At 36.9% G+C, this 24,238-nt stretch overlaps 1 protein-coding gene across 3 annotated transcripts in view; it reads right to left on the bottom strand.

Annotated features, from left to right (window-relative positions):
* Window positions 1-3,772: 3,772 nt before the first annotated feature.
* Window positions 3,773-24,238, bottom strand: part of arhgap5 (Rho GTPase activating protein 5) — a 59,034-nt gene continuing 38,568 nt past the window's right edge. For all 3 annotated transcript variants that reach the window (XM_069916730.1, XM_069916732.1, XM_069916731.1), the window contains one exon: window positions 3,773-5,925. In XM_069916730.1, coding sequence (XP_069772831.1) covers window positions 5,613-5,925 — 313 coding nt within the window. In that variant the 3' untranslated portion in view covers window positions 3,773-5,612. The remainder of the gene's footprint in view (window positions 5,926-24,238) is intronic.

The following is a 24,238-nucleotide window of genomic DNA, read 5'->3' as shown; positions in this document are numbered from 1 at the left end:
TTACTAAAGGATAGTTGACAAGTCCCACAAATCTTTTGAATAAAATATTACAATTCTCTAGTGGGCAAAGGAGTTAAGGGTTATGGGGATAAGGCTGGAAAGGGGTACTGATTGTAGTGATCAGCCATGATCTGTAAAATGGTGGTGCTGGCTCGACGGGCCGAAGGGCCTACTCCAGCTCCTATTGTCTATTTATCCAAAATATTTTTCATGGAAGCCACTTACTTTCACATTGCTTCAGGATTGCTGATAGCAACAGTAAACAAATTCAATGCAAGTTCAAAAAGATTGTTAAATTTGTTTTCCTTCCTTGCCAATTTGAAATCATCAGATGAATAATGTTGTAGCAAGAAAGAATGTGTGGGTTAATAATGTGCAAAACTATTAGGTTCGATTGGTTTGCGAAGTGAAAATTTTCAAACATTCCCCAATTTCTCAAAAGCCATCATGGAACTGAAAGGTAGTTTTTAATTCTTTACAAAAGACATGGTGAAGCTGGGGCATATCTAACAAAATAGGCTATGGTATGATAAGAAATAAAAAAATGATAAGAAATTGGGGATGATGCCAGTTATTCCTTTTTGTTTTATTGACTGCTCTTCAGAAATCAATTGCATTCCTGCGGCAGTTTCCTGGACAAAAAGGAGTCCGCTTTGTTACCTGTGTGACAGAGTATATAGAAATGTTTTTGGGAGATAAATTGGGAAAAGTTTGTTAGAGTAAGTCACATGCAAACACTTTAAAACAGATCTCATTTGAAATACTGGACATATAGTAGCTTCTCACAGCTTTTTGCAAGAGTTTTGAAGAGTGCTCAAAAGACGTCACTAATGGTTTATTGTTTATCAAGGCAATAGATGAACCGCTATTGTCTGCAAGAAGTTTTGATGTTGTAAGAGGGTCATGTGGTTTTGAAAGCAGAGTCAAACAAGTTTTCTCTCAGTCTCAGAGAGAGAGAGAGAGAGAGAGAGAGAGAGAGAAAATCAGAGATAACTTGACTGTGTTTCAGCCAGCAAGAACAGCTGGAACTGAAACAGGAAAAACTGGCAAGAAGCCCCAGTGTGGAAGATGGCCTAGTCACAGCCAATGCAAGAGGACTGGCTGTCTAATGTTTCACTTGGAATAAGAGAAAAGCAACTCTGTAATGACCTGAAAGAAAGAGGTCATCATCTGGAGAACCTTGATGGGGCAAGTTACGTCACCGAGACACTGAGGTGACTGATGGAAGTACTTCAGTTGTGGATAACCTGGAACAACAAATCTCTCTCTGAAAACCAACAAGAACCTTCCTGAGCAGTAACCATTTACCTTTTGAGCACCAAAGCCTGGTGAACTTTATAAATGTTAAATTCTATGCACAGTATAAGAATTGCCTGCAACCAGTGAATTTGGAGGAATGAGAACCGAGATTGGACTGTGAACCAAATAACTTTTCTGAACTTACACACACATTACACATATACGCGCTTAGAAGGGGTTAAGTAAGTTAATAGAGATAAGTTAAAGTGTGATTCTGTTTTCATGTTTAAAGATAATTAAAATCAAACTTTTGTTGAAATAACCATTTGTTTTGGTGAATATCTATTGCTGCTGGGTTTTGGGGTCCTCTGGGCTCGTAACACCTGTCTTATTCGAACCCTGGTCCTAATCGCTGGCACTGTAAGAGCATTGCGCTAATCGCTACACTAACCATGCCACACAAAAGGGATTAAATTTTTATTCAACACTGTTGAAATTCGTATCAAAATTGATTCCACCTGAGAAGGTGCAGTGACAATCATCGACATCAAACACTATCTGTAACTGTCCATACTTCTTCCATTGCAAGCAATGAGCACTGTTACCCTCGCTGTTAGTCACAGTGCAAATTTCAGATCATTCTTTTGTTTTTATTTTAAGTCCAAGAAAAAAGACTGTACAATGCATCCACTTGTTAGTTGGATGTAATAGAACAATACATAAAATATAAAATTATATTACAGTTGGATCTTTTCACTAGAAAACAGGTTCATTTGTGACCTTTTGAGAGCAGCAGAAACATTAAGAATAAATTCAATTGAAATTTTTTTTTACAAAACTTAAAACCAGAGAATATTTGATTCATCATTTCAGATACAAGAGAATTTGTTTTATTTTAACTATAATTTACAATACAAAAGCAGTCATCTGATCCATGTCAGAATTCATATTCTAAACAAGCCATCTCCAATACAAAATAGCTCTTTAATACTCTTCTTTTATTTCTTGTTAATGTCCAGATGCCATAAAATGAATAAACATGCTGATGAAGGAAATCACAGAAAGTTTTAGAGTAATCAAGATAAAAGACCATTAAGATTCAAGATGATGTTGTAATACACACCAAGAGAGCAATTTCCCCACTTCAAATTTACACAAAAAGTGAATGGCATTTTTGGTTATTTTGTCCAGTCAAAAATTTCAGCATGCATCTCAAATTAATTTCCTTACCTTTAACAAGGTTACATGAAGACAAAATATTGAAAGGAAAGACAAGAAAATACAGTACAACTCCAATTATCCAAAATGGTCAGGATGGGGCCTATGTCAGATAAATGGAGAACTGGCCATTTTTTTTTAAATAGCCCACTTGTAAGTGTTTAAAATACAACAAACAACAAGGAAAGGCTTTTTAAGCATTAAAATAATGTTTAAATCTCAACAAAAAACTGCTGGCTGCCGCCGATCACCGACATCTCCCCACCAAGGCCCCGTTCCTGTCAACACAAGGTTCGCACCAGCAGCCCAATGTCCCCTGTCAGATCGGCTCTGAAAAAATTTTGAATAAATAAAGATTTCTAATTTGTTTTGGATATCATTTATCAAAAATTTTTTAAATTTTTCAGATAAATGAGGATTTCGGAGAATGTGATTTTGGGTAATCAGAGTTGTACTGTAAATAAAGAAAAATAGATGCTGAGGTGCTGAACAACTGAAAATAAAAGTACATGAACTTCTGAAAACAATTATTATATGTGAAAATTTTCCATTTAATTTTGTTTGAGCGTGCTGCACTTAGTCACATTATTGTAAATGAATATGTATTTTCCATTTCTGAAGTACATCCATCCATCTATCTATAGATAGATCCCTCCATCTCTCTGAAGTACATCCATCTATCTGCCATTTGGCATTCACTGTCATTCTCAATGTTCTCTAAACTATTCCCAACATAAATTCAAGTGGTTTTCTAGTATAACAGTTGACAGAGACCTACATTTTTTTCTGAATCATCCATGATTTTTATCAACATGTCAAATATTTTGGACCACTTTTTTTTTTAAGTATAACATTCATTTTTAGGAAAAAACGTTATCATTGTGTAACATCAAATATTTTAACTTTGTTTTATATTTCAACTGAATAAATTCCATCTGAACGAAAGATCATTCACGGAACATTATACTTGCCAATTAATTTGCTGTCGAGTTTCATCCGTCTTGGTGAAGAAATACCACTGTCAATTGGTTACAGGACAAATTTTGGGTAAAATGACTTTTAAGTTGAATTGTCTATTAAATCATATAAATGAATGTATCTAGAAGACACTGAACTTAATATAGTCATGGGTTAAAATTGAGTAGTTCATTATATTCTTTTGATTCTAAAACAACTAAATTTCAGTTCCTTGTAATAGAATCATATATATCACTTACACTACCAACTGAAAATACCACATTGTTACATTAATGGCACAGTAGATTCAAATAATAGGAGTCAATCTCCTCCAAATTAGTAAATTGAAACAACAATAAACAATGATAAAACAGAGATTTATTTTGGTCTTGATGAAAATAGAAAGGACATTTCCTATCATCTCAGTAGGCAAATTGAAATGATTGCCCACAGGGCAGGAACTGCTATTATTTCAACATTGCAAGGTGCGCAAATAAAAATTTATTCAGCAATGTTATAGTTTACAAAACAATTAAGGAAAATGTATCACAAACCCTTAAGATTTGCTTCTCAAATGATTTATTTACTATAATACATTGAAGTTGATGTCAAAATCTTAAGAGTTTTCAAACCAGTTTCACTGAGCAAGTAACAACAGAGCAATTGAGATTTTTTCCATTAACTAGCACCCAACCCCTACACAACATACTAGCAGCAGAATGTGTACCGACCGATTAATAATTATCTGAAAAGAAATTTAATATCTGACAAATAGCTGAAAATTTTAAGTGACAGTTCATGAACTGAAGTAGAATTGATGCTCTTTAAACAGCTAGCTTCCCCACCAAATTCTAAGTTCATACCATTCAGCTCACCAATTTTACATTAATCCTAATCCAACACTTATTGAAATTAACAAAATTTGTACTAAAAGCAGATTCATTTTACATCAAAAAGGTACTAATTCAAAAGAAAATGTGGCTTTTAAAATAAGATATTGCTCCACATATGTTGTTTGCACAATAAGAGCTAAAATAAAGTTTTAGTACAAGGTGCCACAGTTGTAATATGACAAAAATTATATATAAATTATGGTATGTCAATGGCAAGACCCAAAAATATTTATTGCTGGGATAGCAATATTTAACAGGTTACTTGCTATGGTCACATTACAATGAATTAACAGAAAGTCATACTTAAAGCTATTTAATACACCATCTTTATTGCAAACACAACATGTGAACGCTGTATAATTGAAAATTATGGAAAGATTTACAATCTCTTATGAAAAATGACTTTTATATACACTAGATATTCTTCCCCTCCATCCCAAAGAGGAAATGTATTTCTAAAAATGCACAAGGATAAGGTACAAGACCAACCAGGAATTAAACACATGCATTACTTTCCAACAATATAGGATACTATAAAATGTCTACAGTTTATCCTTTAAACGAAAATGTGACAAGGATAAAACTGCAGTAATTTTAAGTTCAGTTTATTTTCTTTTACTGAACTGATCCTTGTGCTGTTGGTCATTAAAATAAGTGGATTCTTCCCATAACAAAAAAACTACCACAGCTCTATTACAGTAAACAAAAGGTGCAGTAGACATCGTCTTTTACAGAGCACCTGGCAATTTTTCTTAAAACTACATCTTCAGAAGCAGTGCAAATGCTGGGAGGTTGCTATGATGACAGCATGTCCATCGAACCACCCACACAAATATGTCAGGACACAAACACAATGACTTCCAAAACAGCACAAATAAAAAGTCAATTCCAGTCAAACAGATGAGTGTTCTTTAACATTGTTGGCTGAGAAATATATTTGACCTCATTTTGTACAATTTAGTGTATACATAAACTCTGTTATTCACAACTGTCAAAAGTTGATGAAGAAAACAAAAGAATCCACTAAAACCATTGAAATCACTTTTCTTTCATGCAGCAAGTGGAATGTTTTTATTGCAGCCAGTTTGTTTTGTACACAGTAATTTTAGAATTGTCATTAATATTCACACTTACATTTGCTTCCTTTTAAGTGAGGAAAGGAATGCACGATTGACTTTTTAAAGTAATGCTGCTATTACAGTCTGCAAATGCATAATCTTTTTAGGTTTTCCCGACATTAGAAACTGGACTTGAAATCCAAGTTTAGTAAATAACATCTGATGATAAAGTCTGTTCCTATTTTGTTCATATAACATCAAGTTGATCTGTCTGCATCTCTGATGGGAACGGTTGAGATGACGGCTGTGGTGGTGGTGGCAATGATGGCAGTGGTAACAATGGTTCAACCAACTGACCTGTACAAGGTGCCCCAGGCGGAACGAATGTGTCTACAATATCCCCATTGTGAAAGAGGAACTGATATTGCTGAATAAATGTTTCAATTGCAGATTGATTGATGGCAGCATTGGTCAGGGCATCTGGTCTCAAGAATGTTGGCCAAAAACAAATGGCAAGATTATCTGCGACCATACGATTTGTTTTGCTCTGTTGACTAACTCTGCAACATAACAGATGCACAAATAAAAGATCGATTAATTTCTTTATTAAACAGATGAACATTTGTGTATAATCAAAGTTCAGCCTACGATTTCCTGCTTTGGCATGTTTCTGGCTCATAGCAATTTCTATTGACCACCACTGTGAACAAACAGTTCAGCATGGAATGAAAGGTATACAACTGTATAAAAGTCAACATCAGAATTAATTTGCTGCATTTAAAGATTCTTAAAATATTCAATTTACCAGCCTCCTCATCTTAAACAATTATACATGTTTGCCTGAAAGCTGAGGTGAGAACCAGAGTAGAGCTACAATAATTGTGCAGTTAATTCAAAAAATCTGAAAACAAAATATTGATTGAAAAAAAATCAGCAAATAGTTATAAATTCAATTTTAAGGAACTTCTTTCCTTCAAAAGTAAAATATTACATCTTGCTGTTTGAGGCAAAGATGAATTTTATTTTTAAAAAACTATCCTTTTGTTAAAACAGATGGGTTTCAAAGACAATCTAGGAACAATTATTGACATAATTGTTGAACCTTTTAAAAAAAAATTACAATCAATATATCAAGTTCAATTCACTAAATGCGATGATGTGGCTTGAACTCCATAAAACTCAAATAAGTTTCTGGAATACAAATACAGGCTTCTATATTACAAGACTACACCTGGTGCACCCTTCTCTTACTGAAATACTAAATAAAAATTGGGTGAAAATAAACTTCGATTTTCAATAGCAATTGTATTTACATTGATATTGGTTTTCAACATTAACAATGCATTCTCTAACCACAGCATGATTTTAATTTCAGTCCCCTTCATAAGATTTCAATTATGTTCATACTTTATAAAGGATCAATAGATTTAATGATGTTAAGCACTACTTTTTTAAAAACCTTTTATCTGGAATTGCAAAAACCAGCACTTTTTCAGTAGATGACATCTGCTCATCAAAGATAGAATTTGGCACTTCGTAAGAGCAACTCCCTGTCAGGTGCCATCACTGATTAGAGCGACTGTTACTTAATAAGAGCCCATCCCTGTCAAGCATCATCATCACCCACCCTCCCAGTCGACACTACCCGTCTGAAGCCTATGAACATGCCAAAGAGACTTGAAGAGTTCCCGCTGGGTAGCAGTGAGACACAGAATAGGAAGCGTCTTGTTGTGGAAGCTTGATAGTGGCATATCTGAGTATCACCTAATGGAAGATTATGCTTGGGATCGTCCACCAGACATGATTTGAGGAAATAAAGAACAGCTGTTGAAGTTTCACGGTGAGAGTGATAAATAAAAGGAAAACTCTGCATAGGAGGAAAAAACGTAGATACTGACTGAGTGGGTGTGACAACAAAGAAGTGAACACATGCCACTGACTGGTCTGCTTATAATGAAACAACAGTTTCATTCAAAACTGAACCTCAAGGGGGAGCGTGAATATTCACATGTTTTGCTGCAAAAAACTAAGAAGCATCATGGTATAACATATCTTAAAATCTGTGGTGAAAAAGCTTCTGCAGATTATGATGCAATTGAACATTCCATGGATGAATTTGAAGGTTTTCATGTCAGTAACAAGAGGAGGATGATCACTAACCTCATTGCCAAAAGTGTTGCAGCAGAAAATGCAAACACATTAGAGGCAGCTGACATCAAAGAAGTGCTGAACATTAACAATGAGGCACCCGTTGTGCATTCCTTGTGTGATGGGGAAATTGCTCAAATGGTGTAACACACCAATAAGCATGAGGAGAGTAGTGATGAGGACAAAGCCATTGTGCACACAGATGAAAAAATGTCCAGTGATTAAAATGTGTGATCAGTTAATTGGTGGGATGGAACAAGTTCATTCTGATGCAATGTTTGAGCTATAATGTGTGTTTACTGCATTTGCACGGTTTGAGATGTCTGAGCAGTTTTATTTTGAAATGATATTATGGTCTTTATTTATCCAAATTAATTTAACACTCCGTGCCCCCTGTTTTGCGAGATTTTGAAATATTGCAATTGCTTAAAGGGACCACCATTTTAAAATGATCCCGAAATCAATAAGATTCCAAACAACAGCAAGTGAGCAAGTGTCCGCACCCAATGATTCCAGACAAAAAGGTTTGGCACCTATATAACTAAATCTGATAAACGTATCGACCAACAAAATATATATGTAATGTTAGATCCTTTCAATGAATCAGCAGCCAATTATATTTATTAATTTACTTGAGGCTTTCTAAATTTTATTTTTACTTTATTCCAAATAAAAATTACACAAACTGTTGTAGTAAAGATGAGAATTAAAAACAAAATTTTGGAAAAACTCAGGTGAGCAAGCAATCGCATTTACACAGCCAACTAACACATGCAAAAGCGGAGATGCTCACTTTAATAAATCTGGGTTAGAATGAGAAGTACTGTACATGCAAATATGAAATATTGCTTCTGTAGCTGTATGATCACCATTACCAGTAGGATCCAATAAATTATTGAAGACAACACAATGCACACAAATTATTTATTATTATTTTAAGGAAGGTCAAACTGCATCAATGTAGCAAGGATTCAATTTGAGAAAAATTAAACCGTTCAGTGTCTGCAGTCTACCACAGCACCAAATTATTCCAAACCTTCTTTTCAAGTCCAATCCTGAAACAAGTTTGTTGCTCTTACTTTGCTGTTAAAGAACTTCATTTTTCCAAAGCGACACCTATTTGTTTTGAACAGCTGCATTTAGCAATTTTCACGTTGGATGTCAGGATTCAGGCCATTTCAGTTGAAATTTACCAAAACATTAGTCCAAGGATGAAGAGAAGCTTGTGGAAGATAACATCACACTTGCATCCCACTACATTGGCTGTTCAGTGTCCTGGGATAGGAATGGGAGTTATTTGGCTTTTCACACTTGACCACTCCTAACTGGGATACTGAACACTTTCACCCTTGCAAGGAGCCATCCCTGGGGTTAGGAATGTTCTACTTTCTACTGTTGATGTCATTATACATTGAGTGATACTGCACCTGCGCTAAATCCTGATCAATATATTATGATTAATATTTGAAAATAAATAATCATGCATAATTATAACATAATTAAGCTTTATATGCACCACAGTATGAGCCCTTCAGCCCCTGCTGTTGTTGTACCGACCTATATAAACCTTTATAAAGGGACTGTGGGAAGGTGCTAGCAATAAATAGCAATAGTGGACAATTTTTAAACAGGGTGGGAAAATTGGTAATGTTATAGTGTTCAATTTATACAGCGTGGAAAAGTTTGTAGCGCTATAGTGAACAATTTATATAGCATGGGAAAGTTGGTAGCACTATCGCATTAAATTTAAACACCATGAGAAAGTTAGCACTATTGCATACAATTTAAACAGCGTGGGAAAGCTAGTCGCACAATCACATCCAATTTATAACTACCATGGGAATAAGTGATGGCGGAATTCTATGCAGCAGCGAAAGGGCTGTATGCCCAGCTGCATGAATGGAGCATTCATAGAGTGGTTTCTCTGCCACACGGCTTTCGCCCCCCCACCCACAGTCTTTATAAATTGTGTGCTATAGCGCTACCAATTCTCCCACGCTATTCAAAAATTGTCCGCTATTACTATTTATTTCCTCTCTCTCTCCCCCACTTCAACTTTCCCATGGCAAAGTTTATACCTTCATTTTAATCTTTTCTTCCTGCACTCACCCAAAAACTTGGATCATTTCAATCCCACAATGTAATTACCCATTTCACACTTGCCAGATTGCAACGCCAGCATCTGCAGATTCTGGAGATTGTACCGGGGTCAAGGAACAATCCTCGGCATGAGAGGACATCATCTGATACCGGAGTTGAGCTGATTGTTTTCTCACTAGTCACTTTAAAGGTCGATTGGCAGTTAATTTCTGGGATCACTTGCAAGTGTGAAAGGGGCTACTGAAAACCTACCATTCTCTTGGGGTTTTCACCATTTGGCATTGGAAGCCAATTCTGGATGGGGGGTGAGGGTGGGGAGGAGAGCCACGCAGCAGTGTGGATTTTATACAACAGAATCATCGACACAACAGAGGACTCAGTAAATTAAATTATTCCCCTTTACTTAAGAAAGTTCATGAAGATTTTTAAAAATGGATGGAATTGCCAATAACATTATTAGAAAATTAACTGTATAAAAATTAAATGAATAAAAAGAGTGCAATATCTTATTCAAGCATTACCTACATCTCATCCGCAAAAAAAATTTCAGTAACTAAATATGTAAGGAAATTTATTTAGAAGACCAAGATGTCAAGAATTTTGTTAGAAAAATTATCATGGAAATACAAATTGGGAGGTCTGCAAATTTTAAAAATTATTATAAGGCCACATAGATGAGATTTCTCTCTTCTTTTTATGAAGGAGAGAAAACAGCGTGGATCAAAATAGACATAGATAGGAGAGAAGACATCAGAAAATTTTACATATATATATATATATATATATATGGACGAAGATTTATGGAGGGGTAATGTCCACGTCAGCTGCAGGCTCGTTTGTGGCTGACAAGTCTGATGCAGACACGGTTGCAGCGGTTGCAAGGGAAAATTGGTTGGTTGGGGTTGGGTGTTGGGTTTTTCCTCCTTTGTCTTTTGTCAGTGAGGTGGGCTCTGCGGTCTTCTTCAAAGGAGGTTGCTGCCCACCGAACTGTGAGGCGCCAAGATGCACGGTTTGAGGCGATATCAGCCCACTGGCGGTGGTCAATATGGCAGGCACCAAGAGATTTCTTTAGGCAGTCCTTGTACCTCTTCCTTGGTGCACCTCTGTCACGGTGGCCAGTGGAGAGCTCGCCATAGAACATTATCTTGGGAAGCCGATGGTCCTCCATTCTGGAGACGTGACCTACCCAGCGCAGTTGGATCTTCAGCAGCGTGGATTCGATGCTGTCGGCCTCTGCCATCTCGAGTACTTCGATGTTAGGGATGAAGTCGCTCCAATGAATGTTGAGGATGGAGCGGAGACAACGCTGGTGGAAGCGTTCTAGGAGCCGTAGGTGATGCCAGTAGAGGACCCATGATTCGGAGCCGAACAGGAGTGTGGGTATGACAACGGCTCTGTATACGCTAATCTTTGTGAGGTTTTTCAGTTGGTTGTTTTTCCAGACTCTTTTGTGTAGTCTTCCAAAGGCGCTATTTGCCTTGGCGAGTCTGTTGTCTGTCTCGTTGTCGATATATATTATATAATATATATATATATATATATATACTTTCATTAATCCACAATTCCTCATTCCCATTTCATTGTTTACTTTGTTCCATATATTAATCAAATGTTTCATCAGTGGTGCATATGGGAACCAAGATTAATATCCAAGGATAGAGATGCACCACTGTTGAAACATTTGATTAATGTATGGAACAAAGTAAACAATGAAATGGGATTGAGGAATTGTGGATTAATTACAAAGCTTTTCATTCAAAATAGACTTTAATAATAGACTTATGGTTCTCTAAAGGAATTAGAAATATAGAAGATCATTATTAAGGATGAAATTTAATGTCATTTGATGAATTAAAAAATATGGTATATAGAATACAATGTTTTATTTTCAATTAAAAGCACATTTTCACGATAAATTTGGTCCAACAATGTTATTGCCTGAAAAAAATGAAATAGAAACTTCGATTTGTAATAGATTTATTAAGAAATTTACATCTCTGTTCACATGATTGCAAAAAGGAACTTTGAAGCATGGAATTCATAGGTCTTGACAGAGATGGGAAATGGATTTGAACATAAATATTGCGGATAAAATTTGGCGGGAATTGTGTTATGATAGTGTGACAAACACAGTATATGTTAGATATAGATTGGTTCAATATAATTTTTTTGCATTGATTGTACCTTATTCCACAAAAATTGAATAGATTGAAAGCAGAAATATCACATAAATATTTTAGGTGTAGTCAAGAGACAAGAACTTTTTTGCATTCTATGTTCAAACTTGAGACCATTTTGGATAGAATTAGGAAAAATTTTAGAACAAGTTACAGGAGTTAAACTTCCACAAGATCCAATGCTTTTTTAATTAGGCAATTTTTTGGTGGTAAGACCAAAATTGAAACTGTTTTTTTTCCAAAAGAATTTATGAAAATTGCATTAGCAGTTGCAAAAAATGTATAACAGTGACATGGAAATCAGATTCCAATTTGGAATGGAAAGATGGCATGCAGAAATATATAGTTATCTACTTGAAAATTACATATAATTTAAGGAATAAATATGTTTTCCTAAAAATTTGGTGCCCATATTTACATAAAGTAGATATGAATTTATAAGACATTTCCCTAAACCTCATGAAATCGACCCAAACTCCTTTAAGATAAATAAAGGATGACATTAAAGGCAAAGTTGCATAAATCGTAATGATATTTTGGTAGACAGGTTGGTTTTTTTTTCTTTCCTAACTTTTCTCTTTGTTTCAATCTTTTTCTTTTCTTTTATTTCGCAGATTATTATTTGGCGGGAGGTGAGTTGGTGGGTTTTATTGGGGTATAGTTTGTAGTATGTATAATTGATTTGAAAATATGACATTTTCTGTATTTGGATACTAATACATTAAAAAATTTTTAATGAAATATTTATTTCGAAAAAAAAAACCACAAAATTTTTGGTCAAAAGAAATTGAAAGTTCAAGAAAAAGTACCTGCAATTAGATGTTGCTTATATCTTGGTTGAAGGGATGAAGTACTCGAGATGGCAAAGGCCGACAGCATCGAGTCCACGCTGCTGAAGATCCAGCTGCGCTGGGTGGGTCACATCTCCAGAATGGAGGACCATCGCCTTCCCAAGATCGTGTTATATGGCAAGCTCTCCACTGGCCACCGTGACAGAGGTGCACCAAAGAAAAGGTACAAGGACTGCCTAAAGAAATCTCTTGGTGCCTGCCACATTGACCACCACCAGTGGGCTGATATCGCCTCAAACTATGCATCTTGGCGCCTCACAGTTCGGCGGGCAGCAACCTCCTTTGAAGAAGACCGCAGAGCCCACCTCACTGACAAAAGGCAAAGGAGGAAAAACCAAACACCCAACCAACAAATTTTCCCCTGCAACCGCTGCAACCGTGTCTGCCTGTCCCGCATCGGACTTGTCAGCCACAAACGAGCCTGCAGCTGACGTGGACATTTTACCCCTCCATAAATCTTCGTCCGCGAAGCCAAGTCAAAGAAGAAATATCTTGGTTGAGAACCTAAAATCTATACAGACACTGTGTTACTCTAATTTATATATTAACTCTGCACTTCCAATTGTAAAAGAACAGTATTGTTCTGACAGCTTGCAAAACAACTTAATTATATCAATGGCTGAGTTCATTGTCCTTTGAAGGTGCTTCCCCTTGCAATAGATTTCAAATGGAAATAAATTAGGATGAGGATCAATTCCTTTTCAAAATTTACATTAATTGAATTAATCTATTGCTAGATACTCAATTTGATGAAATTGTAATGTTTTTCTTTCGTGTTCATGCAAACACTTGAATCAAGATTTATTACTTCACAATTGCACTTTCAGACATCCACAACCACAGCCTCAAATTTAAAAAATGACTGTTTCATTATTGAGTAATATAAATATACAGCATCCACCAGAAGGTGGATAGACAAAAGAGTAGAACCGAAACTTCACCAACCTTTCCCATCTCTTATCTCATGAAATCATGGGATAAATGAAACAGTCCCTTCAATCAGTGTCTTATGCGCAACTAAACTTTTTTGTAATTGCATCTACAACCCAATGCTGCTGGCTGATTCATGACTATGGAAGATGTTTTTTTTCACATGGATATGTATGGAGAGCAAAAGATAGACGTCAATTAATTTTGACTGTGAAAACCATTCAAACTTATCACTATAATCAAATAGGATACTTATCCTATTTCTCAAGTGTTACCATAGTTATTTAGAAAATGCAAATGTTTTGATAATATGGACCACCAATAACCCTGAGCGAAAAGCCTTCCAAAAGGTAGTGGACACAGCCCAGGACATCACAGACAAAACCCTCCCCAATACTGAGTACATGTAAAGGGGTACATCTACGGAGAACGCTGCCATCAGAGGGCAACAGCAATCATCAAAGACCCATACCATCCAGCACACACTCTGTTCTTGCTGCTGACATCAGGATAGAGGTTTAGGTGCCACAAGACTCGCACCACCAGGTTCAGGAACACCTGCTACTCCTCCACCTTCAGACTCCTCACAACAAAGTCAATCAGACTACTTTTGCACTTTATTTAAGGACTTTCACTTTTGCACTTTACTCATTTTCATTGTTCTCTCACTATTGCAGTCATGTTTACATTCATTATCTGTTTACCATTCTTTTGTTTGTTTACATGTTTATGCTGTGTACAGTTTATTTTTTGCACTATCAATTAGTGATAATTCTCAGGGAACGGAGGACCATCGCCTTCCCAAGATCGTGTTATATGGCAAGCTCTCCACTGGCCACCGTGACAGAGGTGCACCAAAGAAAAGGTACAAGGACTGCCTAAAGAAATCTCTTGGTGCCTGCCACATTGACCACCACCAGTGGGCTGATATCGCCTCAAACCATGCATCTTGGCGCCTCACAGTTCGGCGGGCAGCAACCTCCTTTGAAGAAGACCGCAGAGCCCACCTCACTGACAAAAGGCAAAGGAGGAAAAACCAAACACCCAACCCCAACCAACCAATTTTCCCCTGCAACCGCTGCAACCGTGTCTGCCTGTCCCGCATCGGACTTGTCAGCCACAAACGAGCCTGCAGCTGACGTGGATATTTACCCCCTCCATAAATCTTCGTCCATGAAGCCAAGCCAAAGAAAGATATGATGTTATGTATGTACTCTGACAATAAATTGAAATCAAATAACTATTTAAATAAGAATGGAACATGCTTATAGGGAAAGCACAAAGTTATCAGTTATTTGATGATGGTGGTGTTGAGATCAGAAAAATGCAGTGGGCAAACACTTTTTACTTAATACTTGGGAATCCACCATGATCTCCAACTAGCTTACTACCTCCAGAAGTTACTGCTTTGATTGAGTTAAGAATTTCTGGTCATTGATTTTTGTTCTCTTCAATTCAATGTCAAGTTGAATTTGATTTTAAGTCATGAGGTACGGCAGAAATAGCTGTCTTATGTAGCAGCAGTGAGGGAGAACCTCATTAAAATCGAGCTCAACAACCACAATGATACTTACAATCAAGTGACGAGGGAGACAACTACCATTGGCTAAGTGATCTCCAGCACATACCAAAGTGCACTAACTGGTTTTGGGGAGAAAAATGCAGCTGAGAGAGAATGAGAAGCCTCGAGTTTGTAAGTCCTGTGTTTATTACAATATCCATAGTATGGCTGATTCTTCTGACATACAATTACCCCAATATATTTTGGTACACTCATACAACCCCTTTCCAGACCTGCATTCCAACAGTTTTCACCGACCATAGAGCCATTATTTATTGCTGCCACACTCAGGGCTTGTGCACAATGAGCAAAGTAGGTCAAATTTTAAATTCTTATTTGAAAGCAGATCACTTAAACTGCGGATGTTCTCACTATCAACTATTGATTAAATTTATGTCAAGAGTGCAAAACACACACACCATCACACCCCCAATCCAATAACTGCAAGGCAGGGGAGGCAGAACTATCAAGGAATATCAATGAGAAGCAAGTCTCCAGAATTCATAATAAGCAAAACACACAAAACCATATTACATCTCTGGATAGAGGGAGAAAGAGTTAAAATTGCAGGCAGAAATATTTCACAAGGTTCGACCTTGAAATTTTAAATTCTGTTTTGGCCTGCTGGGTGGTTCCAGCATTTTCAGTTTTTTTTTTAAAAAACAATTTCCATAAACAAGCCTGAGATAATGGTTATACTTTCAGTTTAAATGTACTTACAGTAAGGAGAATTCTGAGTGCATCCTTTACATGAGATTAAAATTTAAAATATAGTTGCCCCCTTATAGATGTAAACTAACGTGGTATAATCAAAGGAGTTGCCATGGGCACCAACATTGCTCCTAGCATTTTTGTTGGCTTTGTGCAGCAATCAATGCTGCAAACCAACATAGGAAAGGCCAATCAACTCTTCCTCCACGACAATGACAACTACATTGGTGCTGCCTCATGCACCTATGACGAGCTTGTCAATTTTATTCTTTTTTTGCTGCCTACTTTCACCCCAACCTCAAATTCTTTTGGTCCCCCTTTGTATCTGAACTGGAGAGGGACAAATATCCTTCCAGGCAGGTTTGCTTGTGCTGTTCCAGTGGGTATAAACTAGATTTGCAAGGGGAGGGAAACCAGAGTGTTAAGAGAAGATAGTGAGGTGGAGGAGGATAAAGGTCATGCGAGGACTCCATATATAGACAGAAATCAAAAATTTAAACGTGATACAAATGCTCTGATGCATTTATTTCAATGCAAGGAGTATTGTCAGAAAGGCAGACAAGCTTAGGGCGTGGATTGGCATGTGGAATCATGACATTATTGTTATTAGTGAGACTTGGTTGCAGGAGGAGCAGGACTGGCAGTTCCATGTTCCAGGGTTCAGTTGTTTCAGACATGATAGAGGGGGAGGGAGGAAAGGGGAAGGAGTCAGGGAAAATATCACACCTGTGCTTAGACAGGACAGCCCAAAGGGCTCATCTACAGAGGCCAAATGGATGTAAATGAGAAATGGAAAGATGTGGTCACACTGATAGGATTATATTATAGACTGCCCAATAATCAGAGAATTGAAGGAGCAAATCTGTAAAGAGATAGCAGAATGATGTAAGAAACAGAAAGTTGTGATAATAGATTTTAACTTTCTGCATATAGACTGGGACTCCCATAGTGTAAAAGGCTAGATGGCTTGGAGTTCATCAATAGTGTTCAGGAGTTTAAATTACCAACGAGAAGAAATGCAATACTTGATCTCCTACTAGGGAACCAGACAGGTCAGGTGACAGAAGTGTTGAAGATTTTGGGTCTAGTGGCCATAATTTCAAGTCAATTATGGATAAGGATTGGAAAAGGCCAATTTTGTGGAAATGAGAAAGGATTTAGGGAGAGTGGATTGGGATGTTGTTTTCTGGCAAGGATGTGTTCAGTAAGTGGAAGGCCTTCAAACGCAAAATTCTGACACTGCAAAGTTTGCATGTTCCTGTCAGGATTAAAAACAAAGTTAACAGACATAAGGAACTTTGGTTTTCAAGGGTTATTGGTGATCTGGATAAGAAGAGAGAGATGTATGGCAGGTATAAGAAACATGGAGCAAATGAGGTACTAGAAGAATATAGAAGATATAAGAAAATACTTAAGGAAATTAGGAAAGCAAAAGTAAGACACAAGGTTGCTTTGGCAGATAATGTGAAGGTAAACCCAAATGGTTTAGTGTGTTAAAAGTAAAAGGAGAGTAAGGGACAAAATTGGTACCCTGAAAGATCAAAATTGTCTTCAATAAGTGGAGCCTCACGAGATGAGGGAGATCTTAAAAATGTTTTTTTGCATCAATATTTACACAGGAACCTGGCATAGTGTACAAGGAAAACAAGCAGTAGTGGCATGGAATATAGAGATTAAAGATGAGGAGATGCTTGCTGATTAAAGGTAGATAAAACCTTTTTTTTTTAATTTTTATTTTTCACACTATAAACCACATTGATCAAGATACATACATTTTCCTTTTCAAATATATACAGTGTCGTTTTCTCCCCCCACCTCCCTCATCCCATTCCACCCTCCCTACCTCCCCTCCCATTCATTTAAAGTTCAGAATCTAAGATACATTAAACCCGTCAAACAATGTTGTCACTCAATAAAAACAAACAAGAATTTCCACTGAGTCAATTCTTTTCATTCCCTTCTCCTTCTGTCATTTTAGGTGGTAGATGTCCCCGGTAGGTTTTCTCTATTGTGTTTCATGTATGGCTCCCATATTTGTTCAAATATTGTAATATTATTTCTTAAATTATATGTTATTTTTTCTAATGGAATACATTTATTCATTTCTATATACCATTATTGTATTCTCAAGTTATCTTCTAATTTCCAGGCTGACATAATACATTTTTTTGCAACAGCTAGGGCTATCATAACAAATCTTTTTTGTGCACCATCCAAATCAAGTCCAAATTCTTTGTTTTTTATGTTACTTAGGAGGAAGATTTCTGGGTTTTTTGGTATATTGCTTTTTGTGATTTTATTTAATATCTGGTTTAGATCTTCCCAAAATTTTTTCACTTTCTCACATGTCCAGATTGCATGAATTGTTGTTCCCATTTACTTTTTACAGCGAAAACATCTGTCAGATACTGTTGGGTCCCATTTATTTAACTTTTGAGGTGTAATATATAGCCTGTGTATCCAGTTATATTGTATCATACGTAACCTCGTATTTATTGTATTTCTCATAGATCCTGAGCATAACTTCTCCAATGTTTCATTCTTTATCTTTATGTTTAGGTCTTGTTCCCATTTTTGTTTAGTTTTACTATTTGTTTCCTCGTTCTCCCTTTCTTATAGTTCAATATACATATTTGTTATAAATTTTTTGATTATCATTGTGTCTGTAATCACATATTCAAAATTACTTCGCTCTGGTAACCTCAGACTGCTTCCCAATTTGTCCTTCAAGTAGGATTTCAGTTGGTAGTATGCCAACCCTGTATCGTGAGTTATATGATATTTATCCTTCATTTGTTCAAAGGATAATAATTTATTTCCTGAAAAGCAATTTTCTATTCTTTTGATCCCTTTTTTCTCCCATTCTCTAAAGGAAAGGTTATCTATTGTAAAAGGGATTAGCTGATTTTGCGTCAGTATTAGTTTTGGTAGTTCGTAGTTTGTTTTATTCCTTTCTACATGAATCTTCTTCCAAATATTGAGCAGATGATGTAATACTGGAGAATTCCTACGTTGTACCAATTTTTCATCCCATTTATAATATGTTCGGGTATCTTCTCCCCTATTTTATCTAGTTCTAATCTAGTCCAATCTGGCTTTTCCCTTGTTTGATAAAAATCTGATAGGTATCTTAATTGTGCGGCTCTATAATAATTTTTAAAGTTTGGCAGTTGTAAGCCTCCTTGTTTATACCATTCCGTTAATTTATCTAGTGCTATCCTCGGTTTCTCCCCCTTTCCATAAAAATTTCCTTATTATTTTCTTTAACTCCTTGAAGAATTTCTCCGTCAAGTGTATTGGCAATGCCTGAAATAGGTATTGTATCCTTGGGAAAATGTTCATTTTAATACAGTTTATCCTTCCTATTAGTGTTAGTGGTAAGTCTTTCAAATGCTCTAAGTCGTCCTGTAATTTTTTTCATTAGTGGATAATAATTGAGTTTATATAGATGGCCGAGGTTTTTATTTATTTGTATACCTAGGTATCGTATTGCTTGCATTTACCATCTGAATGGTGATTCTTTCTTAAATTTTGAGAAATCCGCATTATTCATTGGCATTGCTTCACTTTTGTTTGCATTAATCTTGTATCCCGATACTTCTCCATATTCCTTCAATTTCCTATGTAATTCTTTTATTGATATTTCTGGTTCTGTTAAGTATACTATAACGTCATCTGCAAATAAACTGATTTAATATTCCTTGAATTTTATTTTTATCCCTTTTATTTTATTTTCTGTTCTTATCAGTTCTACTAGTGGTTCTATGGCTAACGTGAACAATAAGGACGATAGTGGGGATCCCTGCCTTGTTGATCTGCTTAAGTTAAATTGCTTTGATATATATCCATTTACTGTCACTTTCGCAAATTGCCCTTTATATAATGCTTTAATCCAATTAATGTATTTCTCTGGTAAACTGAATTTTTGTAGTACTTTGAATAAATAATTACATTCTACTCTGTCAAAGGCCTTCTCTGCATCTAAAGCCACCGCTACTGTTGGGGCTTTATTTCCTTCTACTGCATGAATTAAGTTAATAAATTTACAAATATTGTCTGTTGTTCGTCTTTTTTTAATAAATCCAGTTTGGTCTAGATTTACTATTTTTGGTATAGTCGGCTAATCTGTTTGCTAATAGTTTAGCTATTATCCTATAATCTGTGTTAAGTAAAGATATTGGTCTATATGACGCTGGTGCGAGTGGATCTTTCCCTGTCTTTGGTATTACTGTAATTATTGCTGTTTTGCATGAATCTGGTAAGCTTTGTGTTTTATCAATCTGGTTGATTACTTCCAGGAGGGGAGGAATTAATAAATCTTTAAATGTTTTATAGAATTCTATTGGGAATCCATCCTCTCCTGGTGTTTTATTATTTGGTAGTTTTTTTATTATCTCTTGTATTTCTACTATTTCAAATGGTTCTGTTAATTTATTTTGTTCCTCTATTTGTGATTTTGGTAGTTCAGTTTTAGTTAAAAATTCATCTATTTTGTCTTCTTTCCCTTCGTTTTCAGTTTGGTATAATTGTTCAATTCTCTGAAGTTTTCATTAATCTCCGTTGGATTATATGTGATTTGATTGTTTTTTTTCCATGATGCCAATACCATTCTTTTAGTTTGTTCTGTCTTAAGCTGCCATGCTAGAATTTTGTGCGTTTTTTCTCCTAGTTCATAACATTTCTGTTTTATCTTCATTATGTTCTTCTCCACCTTATATGTTTGTAGTGTTTCATATTTTATTTTTTTATCTGCCAATTCTCTTCTTTTAGTTGTATCTTCCTTCATTGCTAATTCTTTTTTTATATTTGCTATTTCCCTTTCCAACTGCTCTGTTTCCTGATTGTAGTCCTTCTTCATCTTGGTTACATAACTTATTATTTGCCCTCTGGTGAACGCTTTCATTGCATCCCATAGTATAAACTTATCTTTCACTGATTCTGTATTTATTTCAAAGTACATTTTAATTTGTCTTTCAATTAATTCTCTAAAATCCTGCCTTTTAAGTAGCATGGAGTTTAATCTCCATCTATACATTCTTGGAGGGATGTCCTCTAACTCTTGTCAATATCAGGGGTGAGTGGTCCGATAATATTCTAGCTTTATATTCTGTTCTTCTAACTCTGTCTTGCATGCGAGCTGATAACAGGAATAGGTCTATTCTTGAGTATGGTTTATGTCTACCCGAATAATATGAATATTCCTTTTCCTTTGGGTGTTGTTTCCTCCATATATCCAAAAGTTGCATTTCTTGCATCTTATAATTATAAATTTGGTTACTTTGTTCTTTCTGTTAATTTTTTTCCCAGTTTTAGCCATGTTTGAATCCAAATTAAGGTTTAAATCCCCTCCTATTAATATGTTCCCTTGCGTATCTGCTATCTTCAAAAAAATATCTTGCATAAACTTTTGATCTTCTTCGTTAGGTGAATATACATTGAGTAAATTCCAAAACTCCAAATATATCTGACATTTTATCATTACATATCTCCCTGCTGAATCTATTATTTCCTCTTCTATTTTAATTGGTACATTTTTACTCATTAATATAGCTACTCCTCTAGCTTTTGAATTATATGACGCTGCTGTTACATGTCCTATCCAATCTCTCTTTAATTTCTTGTGCTCCATTTCAGTTAAGTGTGTTTCTTGCACGAATGCTATATCAATTTTTTCTTTTTTCAGTAAATTTAGCAGTTTCTTCCTTTTAATTTGGTTATGTATTCCATTAATATTTAAAGTCATATAGTTCAACATAGCCATTTCATACTTTGTTTATCTTACCTTTCCGTTTCCTCATCATCACCTTTCCTTCTTATCCATTTCAGCTTTCTTGTTTTGAACACTTTATAAGACATTTCTAAAACATCAAACATTTCCCTTATTCTCCTATCTAAAATTTCTTTAACCCCACTATCCCCTCCCCTTCCTGAGTTGCCCTTTATCCCTTGTCGGGCAACCACATCTCCCCTCTCCATTTGGATTTGCGAATTCACTCGCAAGCGTCAACTGATTTCGCAGTGACCGTAACTCCTCCCCACCCAGCCGCCCCCAGAAAAGATTCCAATTTTCATATACAATAAAGGTCACTCCCTTAATTCCCTCCTTACTTCCCGTCTTCTCTTTATTTCCCTTATTAATTCGTATCTATACTCTATATATTTTCCTTTAAATATGCATACACTCATGTACACACATATATCTTTTTCTTCTTTGGCTTGGCTTCGCGGACGAAGATTTATGGAGCGGGTAAATGTCCACATCAGCTGCAGGCTCGTTTGTGGCTGACAAGTCCGATGCGGGACAAGCAGACACGGTTGCAGCGGTTGCAGGGGAAAATTGGTTGGTTGGGGTTGGGTGTTGGGTTTTTCCTCCTTTACCTTTTGTCAGTGAGGTGGGCTCTGCGGTCTTCTTCAAAGGAGGTTGCTGCCCGCCAAACTGTGAGGCACCAAGATGCACGGTTTGAGGCGATATCAGCCCACTGGCGGTGGTCAATATGGCAGGCACCAAGAGATTTCTTTAGGCAGTCCTTGTACCTTTTCTTTGGTGCACCTCTGTCACGGTGGCCAGTGGAGAGCTCGCCGTATAACACGATCTTGGGAAGGTGATGGTCCTCCATTCTGGAGACGTGACCCACCCAGCGCAGCTGGATCTTCAGCAGCGTGGACTAGATGCTGTCGACCTCTGCCATCTCGAGTACTTCGACGTTAGGGATGAAAGCGCTCCAATGAATGTTGAGGATGGAGCGGAGACAACGCTGGTGGAAGCGTTCTAGGAGCCGTAGTTGATGCCGGTAGAGGACCCATGATTCGGAGCCGAACAGGAGTGTGGGTATGACAACGGCTCTGTATACGCTTATCTTTGTGAGGTATTTCAGTTGGTTGTTTTTCCAGACTCTTTTGTGTAGTCTTCCAAAGGCGCTATTTGCCTTGGCGAGTCTGTTGTCTATCTCGTTGTCGATCCTTGTATCTGATGAAATGGTGCAGCCGAGATAGGTAAACTGGTTGACCGTTTTGAGTTTTGTGTGCCCGATGGAGATGTGGGGGGGCTGGTAGTCATGGTGGGGAGCTGGCTGATGGAGGACCTCAGTTTTCTTCAGCCTGACTTCCAGGCCAAACATTTTGGCAGTTTCCGCAAAACAGGTCGTCAAGCGCTGAAGAGGTGGCTCTGAATGGGCCTGGAAGTCAGCCTGAAGAAAACTGAGGTCCTCCATCAGGCACACACATATATACATATATATATATATATATATATATATATCTTCTTTGGCTTGGCTTCGCGGACGAAGATTTATGGAGGGGGTAATAAGTCCACGTCAGCTGCAGGCTCGTTTGTGGCTGACAAGTCCGATGCGGGACAGGCAGACACGATTGCAGCGGTTGCAAGGGAAAATTGGTTGGTTGGGGTTGGGTGTTGGGTTTTTCCTCCTTTGCCTTTTGTCAGTGAGGTGGGCTCTGCGGTCTTCTTCAAAGGAGGTTGCTGCCCGCCAAACTGTGAGGCGCCAAGATGCACGGTTTGAGGCGTTATCAGCCCACTGGCGGTGGTCAATGTGGCAGGCACCAAGAGATTTCTTTAGGCAGTCCTTGTACCTTTTCTTTGGTGCACCTCTGTCACGGTGGCCAGTGGAGAGCTCGCCATATAACACGATCTTGGGAAGGCGATGGTCCTCCATTCTGGAGACGTGACCCATCCAGCGCAGCTGGATCTTCAGCAGCGTGGACTCGATGCTGTCGACCTCTGCCATCTCAAGTACTTCGACGTTAGGGGTGTAAGCGCTCCAATGGATGTTGAGGATGGAGTGGAGACAACGCTGGTGGAAGCGTTCTAGGAGACTACACAAAAGAGTCTGGAAAAACAACCAACTGAAAAACCTCACAAAGATAAGCGTATACAGAGCCGTTGTCATACCCACACTCCTGTTCGGCTCCGAATCATGGGTCCTCTACTGGCACCACCATATATATAAATATATATATATATATATATATATATATATATCCATACACACACACACACATATAGTTCGTGGTCATTTTTGCTCTCGTTACATGTCTTCATCTCTCTGTCTGTCTTGTAGTTGTTCTGCAAATTTTCGTGCTTCCTCCGGATCCAAGAATAGTCTGTTTTGCTGCCCTGGAATAACTATTTTAAGTACCGCTGGGTACTTTAGCATAAATTTATATCCCTTTTTTCCATAGGATCGCTTTTGCAGTATTAAACTCCTTTCTCTTCTTCAGGAGTTCAAAAGTTATGTCTGGATAGAAAAAATTTTTTTGACCTTTGTATTCCAGTAGCTTTTTGTCTTCTCTTATTTTCTTCATTGCTTTCTCCAATATATTTTCTCTCGTTGTATATCTTAGGGATTTTACTAAAATGGATCTTGGTTTTTGTTGTGGC

Source organism: Narcine bancroftii, chromosome 2 (genome assembly GCF_036971445.1).
Source record: "Narcine bancroftii isolate sNarBan1 chromosome 2, sNarBan1.hap1, whole genome shotgun sequence".
Taxonomy (NCBI): Eukaryota; Metazoa; Chordata; class Chondrichthyes; order Torpediniformes; family Narcinidae; genus Narcine; species Narcine bancroftii.
This window is presented reverse-complemented; position numbering and strand designations above follow the sequence as displayed.